Source organism: Panthera uncia, chromosome F2 (assembly GCF_023721935.1).
Source record: "Panthera uncia isolate 11264 chromosome F2, Puncia_PCG_1.0, whole genome shotgun sequence".
NCBI classification, from domain to species: Eukaryota; Metazoa; Chordata; class Mammalia; order Carnivora; family Felidae; genus Panthera; species Panthera uncia.
In genome coordinates this window covers 53,610,795-53,624,651 of record NC_064812.1, presented here as the reverse complement: position 1 = coordinate 53,624,651, position 13,857 = coordinate 53,610,795, and the positions used below count along the sequence as shown (strand labels likewise).

Genomic DNA, 13,857 nt, shown 5'->3' with positions numbered 1-13,857 from the left:
AGAGAATTTAAGTGGAAGTTGCTTTGAATAAATCTATACAATCAATAGCATATATGAGTCTGGATGTGCATGCATAGGTATAGCCATTGAAAAATATTAATATTAATGGTATTTTATAATATGTCTGGGAAACTGCTTTTTAAAGCTAATCTGGAGAAACATACCATATTCCTTACTCCACATATATATTCAAATTTTTAAATAATTTTCTTATTTGAAAAATAGAAATTTCAAAAGAACAGAATCATCAAACTTGAGGACCTAAAAATTGTAACACATGCTCTTTATTAAACATAAAATTTCCCATTAATATTTAATGCAGATTATTAAGGCCTCTAACCATAATTTGTAACTGTAGAGTTTGTATTTCCAATTTTTTTTCAATGCACATTCTAACATATATTAATGTAAAAAGTGTACCCTGTCATATAAATGTCCTTTTTCCCTTTTTCAAGAGTAATTATCTTGAACATATTTCATATTAGTTTGTGATTAAACTTTCAATATATTTCTTAAAAAAGTTAAAAAGCCTCGCCATAGTTTGAGAACATCTTTTTTTAACCTGAAATAGGTTTGAAAAAAAAATAATTTAAAATTTCACATTTTAAAACAATAAAACGAGTCTAAACACTTTAGTATTAGCTAAATTTAGCATACTAAAATTTCAAAAAAAGGAGAAGGGCTCTAAATTGGAAAACCTTCTTCTGAAAAACTCGACCAAGATTATGAGTTTCGTTTCTAGCCCAATCTGTTCTTTTAATCATTCTAAATTCCATACGCAATGTAAACAATTAAAAAATAAGTCTGAAAAATTAATTCTTGTCTTAAGACACACAGTCCTTGGAGTCGCACACAACGTCCGTAGAAGCAGACTCCTCCCCGCTCCTGGGGAAAACCCTGCCTAATATTTATAACGTTATGACATACTGTAATACTCACAAGGTGGTTGTAGAAGTATAAACACGACTGGAGTTATCTGATTGGCTGGTGGTGATGTAACACCCATGTCAATACTTCCCAGTGAACGCACGTGTTCGACCTTTTATTTAAATTTCCATTTCATCACAGCAATAAGACACTCGGGGCGGTGCATTTTCTGTGAAATGATTATTGCCTTGGGCCTGAGGTGGTGCCTCGCACACACAATGCTGCAGACGAGGAGGTGTCGGTGGTTGTAACCTCCTCGCGTGAAAGGCACCGCCTGGTCCAGTCTTTGTGAAGGAACAAAATAAGTTCACTTCCTTGGGTACCGCCACCCACCCCTAGGCAAATGACAAGGCTGGAGCGCAGCTCCCACCGCACAGTTATTTCTAAAGTCCCAGGTGAACTCGTGGCGAGAGAAGGAAAATGTGCGTCCCGGCCGCGGGTAGGTGCGTGTGGGCAGCGGGGAGGCGGCCAGACCCTGACACTCGCCAGCTGTTTGTCCTCCGCGTAGCCCGGCCCCGGCCGCACACGCCCGCCCCCTCCCCGAGACCCCCAGCCAGCCGCTCGGCCTTTTGTCCCCCGCCCCTCGGCCGACTTCCTTCCCCCCCGGCCGCACCCCCGCCCCCAGGCCGGAGGCGCGGCCCAGCCCCTTTCCCGGTCCCCTGGCGCCCCCACCCCACCCCAGCCCAGCCCCAAGCCCAGCCCCCCTCCCCCAGCCCGGCCCCCACCCTTTCCCCCTCCAGCGGTTACTGCTACCCCGGTGCATTGTGGGCGCACGGTCCGTTGTTCATTTGCCATTCGACCTCCGCCAGGGCCTGGTCGGACGGAAACGCTCCGCCGGCTTTATTGTCGGTTCGTTATGTGGCGGAGCCTAGCAGCTTAACGTGCCTCTCGCCTTCAGCGCCTGGAAAGCCGGCGGCGGCGTCGGGACTCCTCGGCGCACCGGAGGAAGGATATCTGTTTGGAGGGTCGGTGTGTGCGCGCGGCTTTAAAGAGGGGGCAGCGGAGGGTCTCCCCGCACTCCGCCTCTCAACTTCGAAGGCCCCACGCGCCCCCGGCTCGCTGCTCACCTCTCCGCCGCCCGCCCCCTTCTCCGCGCGGGACGCTGCCCGGAGCACAGCGGGGCGGGGGTGGAGGACGAGGAGGCGGCCGGAGGCGACGGCCCGGCGGGCGGTGGTGGACGCGTGAGGCAGCCCCGGGAGCGAGCGCGAGCCGGGCGGCCGGGCGGGAGGGCGAGGCCGAGCCCCGCGAGACCGGAACGCCGGGGGTGGGGGCGGGGGCGAAGCCGAGGGGGAGCGGCGGGGAACGCGCGGGACGCGGCCCGAGGCCGGGCGCGAGCCGGGGCACCGGGCGGCGGCGGCGGCGGCGCGCGCCATGTCGTTCAGTGAAATGAACCGCAGGACGCTGGCGTTCCGAGGAGGCGGGTTGGTCACCGCCAGCGGCGGCGGCGGCAGTTCCACGAACAATAACGCTGGCGGGGAGGCCTCGGCTTGGCCTCAGCAGCCCCAGCCAAGACAACCCCAGCCGCTAGCGCCTCAGCAGCTCAATGGGCGGGGGGCCGACGAGGAAGTGGAATTGGAGGGCCTGGAGCCCCAAGACCTGGAGGCCTCCGCTGGGGCGGCCGCCGCCGCCGAGGAAACCAAGGAGTTGCTGCTCCCCCAAGACGCGGGCGGCCCCACCTCGCTGGGCGGCGGTGGCGCGGGGGGCCCCCTGCTAGCGGAAAGGAACCGTCGGACTCTGGCCTTCCGAGGAGGAGGCGGCGGCGGGGGTCTCGGCAACAATGGCAGTAGCCGCGGCCGCCCCGAGACCTCGGCGTGGCCCCTGAGGCATTTCAATGGGCGAGGGCCAGCGGCTGTGGATCTGGAGCTGGACGCGCTGGAGGGGAAGGAGTTGATGCAGGACGGCGCGTCCCTGAGCGACAGCACTGAGGACGAGGAGGAGGGGGCGAGCCTGGGCGACGGCAGCGGGGCGGAAGGCGGCAGCTGCAGCAGCAGCAGGCGGTCGGGCGGAGATGGCGGGGACGAAGTGGAGGGCAGCGGTGTGGGAGCTGGCGAAGGAGAGACTGTCCAGCACTTCCCGCTCGCGCGGCCCAAGTCCCTAATGCAGAAGCTACAGTGCTCCTTCCAGACCTCTTGGCTCAAAGATTTTCCCTGGCTGCGGTATTCCAAGGATACTGGCCTTATGTCTTGCGGCTGGTGCCAAAAGACCCCTGAGGACGGGGGAAGCGGGGACCTTCCTCAAGTGGGGCACGATGAGCTTTCGCGAGGGACCCGAAACTACAAGAAAACCCTTCTTCTGAGACATCACGTCTCTACCGAGCACAAACTCCACGAAGCCAACGCCCAGGTACAGTATATCCTCCTACTTTTTAAGGTCTTTAAAGGAAAGATTTATCAGCTAAAAAACAAAACAAAACAAAACACTTTCCTGGGTGAAGGCATCATTCCAGTTGTGGCATTGAAGGGAGCTCGTGCGTGGGGGTTTAGAAAGCCTGGGAACAAGTTTTCAAAAGTTATCTGTGTTGGGGGTTGGGGGGAAGGAATGACAATTTTCTAATCGTAGCGCTGCATTTTTTTGATGACTCCTTTCTTTGTCCATGGGATTGAATTTTTTAAAAGTTTAATAAAGTGAGTTTGAAAGTTTTAACCCCAAAAAGTTGGTTTTGCGGTCAAAAATTTTATTAGCTGTGATTTTAGAAAAGCTGCCTTATGTTTCAGTCTTTCAGCATGCTGGTGGAAGTCAAATCTGGCAACTCTTTGAAGAATGAATTAAACAATTTCCTTAACCTTTGATGCTAACCCTTTCAGGAAAACGTTCAGCTGAGAAAGTTCTTTATATCAGGTCAGGATAATGTGAATTATGAGAGCAGTATGTAAATGTAGAGCAAGCTATTTGGGTAACACTCCCCATGAATAATTTTACTAAATTCATCTCTGTTGAACTTTCTTACCAAAGGCATGCTTTTGGTAAATTACTGTAGTTTTTCCTTGTTTCCTCCTACCCAGATTTTTGTGCTGAGATTTTCTCTAATCCTCCCTTTTAAAAACCTTCTTGTAAATGCAGTTCATTTTACACTTAGCATGTTAGAGATGTTTCACGTGAGGTTATTTCTATCAGGTAGTAGGTTGGTAGAGACTTTATTTACTAAACTGCTTGAAAACATAAGTCCTTAGTTACAAAACATAAGCTGTACCTTAGTTATTTCTTGTTTTAATATTTCCAGTCTAAAGATAGTAGTCTTAACATTTTGGTAATCCCTTTTCAAGCCAAATAGATGTTGAGCACTTCTCGTTTAAGAGTTTTTGGACAACCAATGTGGTGGATGGAATTCATTTTTTTGTATTGGTAGCCATTCATTGATTTTAGAAAATCAGCTTTTAGATACTAGTCTCTGTGTGTGTATTGGAGTGATCTTACTGTTCACAACACTGGAGTTAATTAGGCGCTATCCAATAACCCCCCATAGCACAGCAGTTTCTCAGAAGTTAACTTTAAAGCATAGGGTTATTTTGCCCAGTGGAGAATGGCAATAGTCTTCGTACAAATTTTAGTTGCCTAAACCCTAGAAGGAAGGTCACTTAAAGATATATGGCCCCAAAAGGTTAAGTAAATTGTCCTAAGTCTTAAGAGTCCTCGATGACAACTGGGACTAGGGCCTATAAAGAATGTTGTAATGGAAAAAGAATGGATTTTAGAGTAAATCTGGGTTCGGATCTCAGCTTTCTACAATTACTAGCTTTATGAGCTTGGGCAATGGAGTGAAATATAACTAGCATTTCCTTTTGTAATGTATGCCGAACACACATCACCTTACTCTGCAAAGTAATATTATTTTATAGAAGTGGAAGTAGAGGCTTTAAAGAGTTAAGTAATATATTAAGTTATTTTGTAAGATGATGGAGGAGGGGGACTTGTGAAAATGAAAGCATATTTTTCTAAATAATCATAGGTTGGTTATTCAGAAAACTACAAAAAGACAATGAGAAGGAATATATATATTCTTAATATACATGTGGACCCACTTACTTTTCTTGTCAGCATAGTCTGTCCCTCTAGGCAAATCTGAATGGGAATGCAAAATATAATTAGCTGCTTAGTGAACCTGAAATCAGAGGAAGGGGAATTAGAATTAGTTGGATAACCTTATGATAGACTTAGTATGGTGTAACCTTCTCCCCTAGGCATTATCTGGATCAGGGGATTCATTCCCTAGGTAAAATCTTTTCTGAATTTGATCTCTGATTTACCCTTCCTTTTTCCTTTGCCCCCTCAAAAATTTTTATAGATATAAGATACCATTTTTCTCTTAGGACATACTTTCATTAGGCTGAGGATAATACAGTTTAGTAAGCACGTCCTGTGTCTAAGGGTGTGTATATATATATATATTGGTTCCCTTGATTGAGTTTCAGATGTTTCCCCTCTGAATTGATCCTGATTTTTTTTGTTTTCATTCTAACGTTAGTTTGTGGGTGTTAACCTTGCTGTTTACCCCAGATACCACCTACATATCTCTGTCTTGTTAATATGAGTGACCTGTTCAAGAAATGAGTTATTCCTATGGACAGAATTCGGGGTTTTTGTTGTTTGTTTGTTTTTTTTTCTTATCCTGTAGCCTTTGATTACCTGTAGGAGGCAGTATAACACAATCTGTGAGAGCATTCTTGGGCTTAAGGTTAAGGGGACCTGAATCCTAATCCTCTATTTTCTTGGCAGGCAAGGGAGTTAATTTCTAATTTCCTTGTGTATGAAAAGTATATATGCCAGCACATAATCACTTAGTAAATGCTAGTCATTATCATCATTGTGTATATTTATCATAGATAATTGTAAGGGTGTGTGTGTGTGTGTGTGTGTGTGTGTGGGTGGGTGGGTGTGTGTGTGGCCTGGTACCTCATGTGTCTTCAGTGTTACCAATTTTGACAGTTTGGAAAGCACTTTATCTTGTGGAATCAATCTTGATTCTAGAGAATAAACCATTTCTCCATTTCATACCTTCAGAGACTTGGTTATCCAGTTCTTTGAACATTCTGAGATTTTCTCACATAGGCAGATTTTTTCACAGCTTCATAAGAATACTTTGCTTTGGCTTTCTCCTGTCTTAAAAATAATGAAATGAGAGTTCTAGAGTTCTTCAGGCAAGAATTGAATTTGAGGCTAAGGGTAGTTCACTCCCTTTATTCCTTTCAACTCCACCCCTCCTTTTTTTTAAAATTTTTTAATTTTTTATTTTAAAGAGGGATGTTTTTTTGAGAGGAGGTTGGCCAAATTTTAGACTATCACTAAGTGTTACTTTTCTTATGCTTTCTGAAAGTACGATTCATTAATTCTGTAGTGACCAAAGAATTACAGTACATTCCTAAAAAGTTTGCTATACTGTTAATTGGCTGTTGGTTGTTAAGACTGCTCATGGGAGAGTCAAAATATGCTCTCAGAATCTGTTCTGAGCCTTCTATTTCGGAGAGATACCTGTATTTATAAGGGTGTAAGGGGCAGCATACAGGTTTTTTTGAGTAGTAATTATCTTCTTTGAGGCAAGTTCAATGATTAGCTCATACAGAATTTGACCATTTGGCCCAGAGGACTTTAAAATTGCTTTAATAACAGTGATTACCACTGTATCTTGGTTCAGATCACTTTCTATCCAATTGTGAAATTTTCATAGCCTAAATCACACATTCTGTCAACTCTAAGTTTGCTAAGTCTGAAACATACACTTAAATATATTATAAATTTAGTTAACCTTTCTAGAAAGTAAATACTTAATTTAGATCAGTGATCTGATTGAAATTACTAATAAGAATATGTTGAGGTTAGCAACTAAAGCAAAAGTGACAAAGTGACAGTCTACCCAGCCTTCTTTGCATTTGGCAAAAATAAGGCTTAAAGGTTTGTTGTTAACAATTTAGGAAGAAAGTCTGAAAGTTTTCACTAAGAAATCTTAAAGATGAACTTATGGCCCATTAAAGAAGCATTTTGTATAATATTATGTAGGTTCTAACATTCATTGTGTTTGGTTTATTGAGCTGGTTCATTTGCCTTGGGTTTGACTTTTTAGTAGTGTCTTTGACTACCTTATAGTGTATCTAGGATTGGCTTCTTTCTCCTTCTCAAATTTACTTATATTAGGTACATTCAAGGCACTGGAGGTAAACCTGTAAATCATTTTCTCTGCCATCAAGGAACTTGTAGTCTAGTAAGAAGAGACAGACACGACAATAAAATGATAGATACCATGTTAGAAGTATGTTCAGATTACAATGGAAACAGTAAAGGAAGGGGGTCATAAATTCTACTTGTGAAGGTTGGGAGAAGCTTGTATAATTGGCTCTTGAACTTCATTGAGTTAAATGAATAGCTGTTGAACAGGGAGGGGAGGGCATTGCAGGCACTGCAATTGGAAGCAGCATTAACAAAATGAAATTGATGTGTCTAAGAAGTGGATAATTTGGTTGCTGACCAGAATGAAAAATCAAGTTTGAATAGGTAATAGACTATGGAGGGTATTTTGTCATGCTAAAATGATTGTATTCTATTCTAACAAATGGGCAACCATTTAGCAGTTAAATTTAGCAGTTTTAAACAGGGGAGGATCATGAAGAAATATGTTGCTGTTCAGAGACACCTGGGTAGTTGTGTTTTTAGAAGAGAGCTGGTAATAAAGCATATCTTTAGTATCTAAAATTGAAGATTTCCACTGCTAACCTATAGAATTAGAATTTCCATTTTGTTCTAAAATTTGGATTTGGAAGTGAAATTGACATTTTCATTCTTTCAGTATAGTATTGTAGTGGGTTGCTGCAACAAAAGCAGTAAAGATTTTTGTTTTTAATACTTTAATTTTATACTTTGTTTTGCATTGGAAATGCCTTTTTTCTGCTAATCCATTTATTTAAAGGACTAGTTCTGGGTAGGGAAAGTAAATACTAATTACTTGTTGATTTTTAACTAATATTTTCTTATGATTGGTGGATTAACTACAGATGAACTCACTGTAAATGAAGGTATCCCCAACTCTTCTCATAAGGGTGTGGAGATGGGTGGTGGTCTTGGATTCTTTGCAAGTCGGTGGCATTATCTAGCTCCCCAAGTTAGAGTGCTGAAGACCAACCCTATGATCCCTACCCCCTCAACCAAATCTAGTTGATTATTCAGGTTCTGCTGATTTTTATCTTCCAGGTATTTTTCCAGGCTGTGACTCATCACCCCTCCCCCCATTAACGTTATCCATTTTAGGTTAGTTAGGGTCCTGGTTTCTTGCAAGTATGTTGCACTATTAAACAGTAGCTTCCCCTGGTCACAGTATCTCTAGTTCTAGTTCCCTGATATTAATCCCCTACTTTGCTATCATAACCATCTCTTATATCTTCTAATCCAATCAGATCACTGCTTCTAAGGCTCTGTAGGTACCTGTTACAGTGGTTCTTAATCTGGGGGTGGGCAGGGGACAGATTCCGATCTCTTGGTAACTGCTGGAAGCTATTGACATATGTCTCAAAAAATGTTCATAAGTGTATACTTGTATTTCTTGGGCTTTTTTGGGATCACCTTCAAGTTCTTTCATAAATCTGGTATTGTGAAGATTCTTGTAGACTGTCTTGTTTCTTTTAATGTTTTATTTGCTTAGAATGTTCATCCTCCCCTCCCACTCTTTTGTCCTGTAAGGCTCTGCTCAAGATCTTTCTTCCAAAAAGCATAAGCATCCCCCCCCACCACCAAAACAAAACAAAACAAAACAAAACAAAACAAAAAACACTGGACTGTATACACCTCCTCTCTGCCCTCATAACAACTTTGTTACAATCTTCAGTACCTTAAGAGTCTTGCCCACTAGTGATAGTCTTCAAATTGGGAACTATACTTCCTCATTTTTGGTCCCCAGTGTAGAACTTGTGTAAAGTAGGCATTTGTTTAATGCTTATTTAATAATTGAGTGAAGTCAGAATTTTTCAAGCTTTTAGCAGCTTTTTCCTCTGTGAGTAAAGTACTTATATAAGCTTCTTTGGAAGTAGATTTGAAGATACATGTTATGAGGATTTTAACTAAATCAACACCTTTTTATATTTTCTTGATTATAGAAGAGTTAATTCTAAGGTCTCTTACAGATGTAAAATTGTAAGTTTACTTTGGGCATTTTCACAAGTAAAAAACTTGAAAGCTTTTCACATTTATAGAATCTTCAGTGTAACAAATTGTCTAACTTTTGAAGTCTGAATGTCCGTTTCCTTAAAATATCATTCAGCCAGTTTAGACTGATGTCTAGGCTAAGTTGTGCTTTCCATTTTTGGGAAAGGGAACAGAAAAGGTTCCCAACATTTGAAAAGACCACTTCTGGAAATACTTAAATCTTTTCATCAGTATATTTTTACATATCACTGAACTTATGTTACCATATACTAGGAGTGGACATTTAGAATGTTAAAGAACCAGAGACAGATGCCAAGAGTTCTTAGGAAACTACTTTTAAAGATTTTTATATTTAGTACTAAGATTTTTCTTAATTTATTTAGTTCAGCATATAATACCAGCAATTTACTTTAATGCTATGTGCTTATTGAAGCTCTGTGTTACCCAACTGCCGAAACTACACATATTCTTGACTTGCAAAGCCTTCATTGTGAAGAGCATGTTTAATAGGTGCTACAGAAACAAGACCTAGTGCTCTACTCAGTAGCGGAAATGAAATTGCTGATGTCGCTCATAAAATCAAAGAACATTATTATTCTTGTATAACAGTAATGAGAGAAAAAATACGTGAACAGTTGTGTTTGATTTGTATAGTTTGTGTTAAAATAGTATGGGTAAATATTTTGGTGGATAGGGTTTTGTCTGAGTTACTGTTAAAAGTTAGGACATTTGGTCTGATAATGGCAGAGGACTTCAGAAATTGGGACTGGCCCAGAAAATCAGAAAATGCAGAACACAGTGACCATAGCCTAAAATGACTGCCACAGTTAGATATAGCTACCTCCTTCTTAAAGAGTTTGAACTGCGAGTTTGAACTGCCAGATGTATAAACTCTAGGTGGGTTCTTGATTTGTAAATGCTAGTTCACTGCTTCCACAAATACTTCATGATGTGCTGCCAAATTTTGATCAGTGCTTAAATTTTTGCTTCTTCCAAGTATTTATACTGTTACTACAACATCAGAACTTTGAACCAAATGAGCTTTGCTGGGCAGGTATGGCATGCATAGCAAAGCTCAGTTTCAGGCCTGCATCAAAGGAAGATTTTTCGAGTTTGGAAATTTCTGTAGTGAGTAGAAAGCGTAAGGATATTAGTAAAAAGTCTTATTCAAATAGTCTCATAAGAGGGAGATCAAGTAAGCAGTATGATGCTTTTATAGAAAATTATACCACAGCATTGATTGTAGGTGTTTCTAGTATTGGTTTAGTTCTTTATATATTTATACGTGTTCATTCCCCTCTACCATAACTTTAGTGATGCTAAACATGCTGGTTTATGTACAAGCTCTAAAGGTTGAAACAATGTCTTTTATCTCACCTCCTTCCCTGCACACCTTCAAAAGCAAAAAAAAATTTGGACTTGAGAATTATTTGTTTTGATTACCTCACACAAACCTTGGCTATTACCAGTTTTTGCTGAAGATTGGGTGTTTGGTAGGGAAAAATAGCTAATTTAGAGCATGAGACTTTTTGGTATGGTAGATCGAGAATGTGAGGGACTAGGCATACAGTATAAGGCATTCTGTATGTGAGACACTGGGACGGTGATAGACTGCCAAGGGTCAGTTGGAAATAGAGGAAAATCTCTACTTGCCATTCTTCCTTCTATATATAGTGATCCTGTATCTCAGATTTGCAAGGTTATCTTGCAAATACTGAAGGGACCTGGAATTCTAATTTTGGTTCTTTTCAGTTGACTTCTCATACTTGAAAACACACAAATTCTTAAATGGACCATGTGACCTGGTTTAGTTTCAAGAGAATTGGAATTGTATGTATGGCTGTGTTCAGTACTCAAACTTTAACCTAGTATTTTTGTGCTTTAGCCTTACCCATGTGGGGTGGGGTTAATTAAGGAAGTTGTGGGATTGTTTAGGAATCTTACCACCAGTTAGAATATTATTTCCATGAGAATTCTTTTGCAGTCTTAACTGTGTCTCCAACACCCTTCAATATTTTTCCCTAATTCCCCCTTCCTCTCTTCTCTCCAAGCATATCAGTCCTCCCAGCATGTTTACAATCTAGTATGTATCTTTCCATGTTTTTCCCATGCTCATATAATCTTAGATTTGTCTGTGTGTCATTATTTCACAGAAGTGGACTAACACTTCAGGTCACAATTTTCAGTTATCTTTTCTACTAGAAATGTCTAAGCACTTTTTTGATTGGAAAAAGTGATTATTTCAGTTATCTAGCGGAAGTTATTAAACAGTGTGCTGTGGCTCTAGAGGAAATTACCATAACTTTAGTGATGCTAAACAGAACTCTAATGAGTACTTGTCAGATTGAAAGAAAGAAAATTATAAACTTTTGAGAATTTTGAGTTCAGGAATTTTTGATAAGGTATTTTGAAAGTTGATTGGGAAATTATATAGCTGGATATTCCTGTAGTTGAAACCCATTTTCCTATTAGGGTCTTAACTTTATCTTCTTGAATTAGATTTAATTAACTTCATTGACCTAAACTATTTGGATGTTTGCCAAGACTTAAAATTTACCTTTTTAGTAGTGTTAAATAGGATGAGATGCCCAACATACTGTAACTTGAACATTGTTAGTTCAATTAGGAAGGCTGCTGCATTCCTATCAGAGATAAAGCAAACTAATTTGATTCATATAGGAAAGTTTCTTTTCATAAGAAAGTATTATTATGATTTTAAGTAATTCTTAATCTATATCCTTGGCTTATATATGAAAAAAGTAACATGATTCATGCTATTCCTCAAATGAACTCCTGCTGATCCTCATTCAGATGTGTTTGACTTAGAATAGCAGTGGCTTGCACCAAGCTCTTCACAACTTTACTCTCAGTATTTGGGATCCCTGTGAACACTATGGTCTCAAAATACACAGGATTACTAATGTTAATGTGTTTGGTTAGCACTTTTTAAAAGTTACATTGATGATACATGTTTTCCTTTGGGGTTTTTAGAAAGTAGATAAAATTTAATATTGATGTTTTCCATCCAATTACAGGAGTCAGAAATACCATCAGAGGAGGGGTACTGTGACTTTAATAGTAGGCCAAATGAGAACTCTTATTGCTATCAACTTCTTCGACAACTAAATGAACAAAGAAAGAAAGGTATTCTTTGCGATGTCAGCATCGTGGTGAGCGGAAAAATCTTTAAAGCCCATAAGAACATCCTGGTTGCAGGCAGCCGTTTCTTTAAGACTTTATATTGCTTTTCAAACAAAGAAAGCCCTAACCAAAACAATACTACCCATTTAGATATTGCTGCAGTTCAAGGTTTTTCAGTCATCTTGGACTTCTTGTATTCTGGTAACCTGGTGCTCACAAGCCAAAATGCCATTGAAGTGATGACAGTGGCCAGCTATCTTCAAATGAGTGAAGTTGTTCAAACCTGCCGAAATTTCATTAAAGATGCCTTAAATATAAGCATTAAATCAGAAGCTCCAGAGTCTGTTGTCGTGGACTATAATAATAGAAAACCAGTTAATAGAGATGGTCTATCTTCATCACGGGATCAAAAAATTGCCAGTTTCTGGGCGACACGGAATCTTACCAATTTGGCAAGTAATGTAAAAATTGAAAATGATGGTTGTAACGTCGACGAGGGCCAAATAGAAAACTACCAGATGAATGACAGTAGTTGGGTCCAGGATGGTTCACCTGAATTGGCTGAAAATGAATCTCAAGGTCAAACAAAAGTGTTTATTTGGAATAATATGGGCTCCCAGGGAATTCAAGAGACTGGCAAAACAAGGAGGAAAAACCAAACTACAAAGAGATTTATTTATAATATACCACCTAATGAAACAAATTTAGAAGATTGCTCAGTGATGCAGCCACCTGTTGCCTATCCAGAGGAAGATTTATCATTCATCAAGGAAGAACCAGGTAAATATTTTATATACAAAGGTATCTGGGTTTTCATTCTAATTAATTCTGATTGGATATAATCTTGAAGTATATTTTTAAAGTATTTTTTTAAATCATAGAAGTAATCCACAATACTAAATTTGAGTGTTTATAGTAGAAGGGAGAAAATTACTCAAGCATATAATTCTGCTATGTCTTTTTTCTCGGAACGTGTGTGTGTGAGTTTCTCAAAGTTTGTGTTAATCAGGTGTTTGTTTATATTATTATGTGTAATGTGGACTCAGCTTCATTTATAGTTGTTAGGTGTTTCTGATCTTTATGCTCTGATCACTTTTTTTGCATCCAGTACTGGAAAGGATAAAGTCTTTGTAATCTTAGTTAAAATCTTAGTTGTAATATATAATCAGTTTGTCATTTCAGAACATTTTTGAGACCTAGTTAACATTTTTTATTCCCAGTTTGTGGGGGGAGTAAACATTTGTTTTATAGGATTTTGCAAATGACAGTGGGATTATTCTAATTTGTTTAGGGCTACTGTTCTGTTCTCACCATAAATCTTACAGAAGCTACACGTTTTAAATTTGTCCCATTGTCCCCTCATTTTCATTCTCATTTGCCTGTTACTAAAAGGACTCAGACCTTTCTCCTCATTATTTAACGTAAATGTATACACATACAACACAATCTTAGCATATCACATTTGTACTATGGATTTTTTTTTTTTTTAGTGGAGTGGGAGACCATTGTTACTGTGTGTGTAAATAGAAAGATTTGAAAATTTTCTTTATCTTTAATTGCCTGTGCCTAACTAACTTAAATATATTTGAAGAAGAGTTCAGTGGATTTGAGGTTTTCCTTTGCAGACCCTAGACTTGAGGTATATATCTACCACTGTCACATATG

At 40.2% G+C, this 13,857-nt stretch overlaps 1 protein-coding gene and 1 long non-coding RNA gene across 4 annotated transcripts in view; one reads left to right on the top strand and one right to left on the bottom strand.

Moving 5' to 3' along the window:
- Positions 1-1,136, bottom strand: part of LOC125924832 (uncharacterized) — a 51,193-nt gene extending 50,057 nt beyond the window's left edge. The window contains exon 1 of the long non-coding RNA XR_007458589.1: positions 940-1,136. This is a non-coding gene — a long non-coding RNA (uncharacterized LOC125924832). The remainder of the gene's footprint in view (positions 1-939) is intronic.
- A 134-nt stretch (positions 1,137-1,270) lies between these two features.
- ZBTB10 (zinc finger and BTB domain containing 10) overlaps positions 1,271-13,857 on the top strand; it is a 36,734-nt gene continuing 24,147 nt past the window's right edge. Inside the window, exons 1-2 of one of the 3 annotated variants that reach the window (XM_049633608.1) lie at positions 1,271-1,366; positions 12,087-12,972. In XM_049633608.1, coding sequence (XP_049489565.1) covers positions 1,271-1,366; positions 12,087-12,972 — 982 coding nt within the window. Of the gene's footprint in view, positions 1,367-1,678; positions 3,271-12,086; positions 12,973-13,857 lie in introns of those variants that run through there. The other 2 variants (XM_049633607.1, XM_049633606.1) reach the window with 2 other exon arrangements.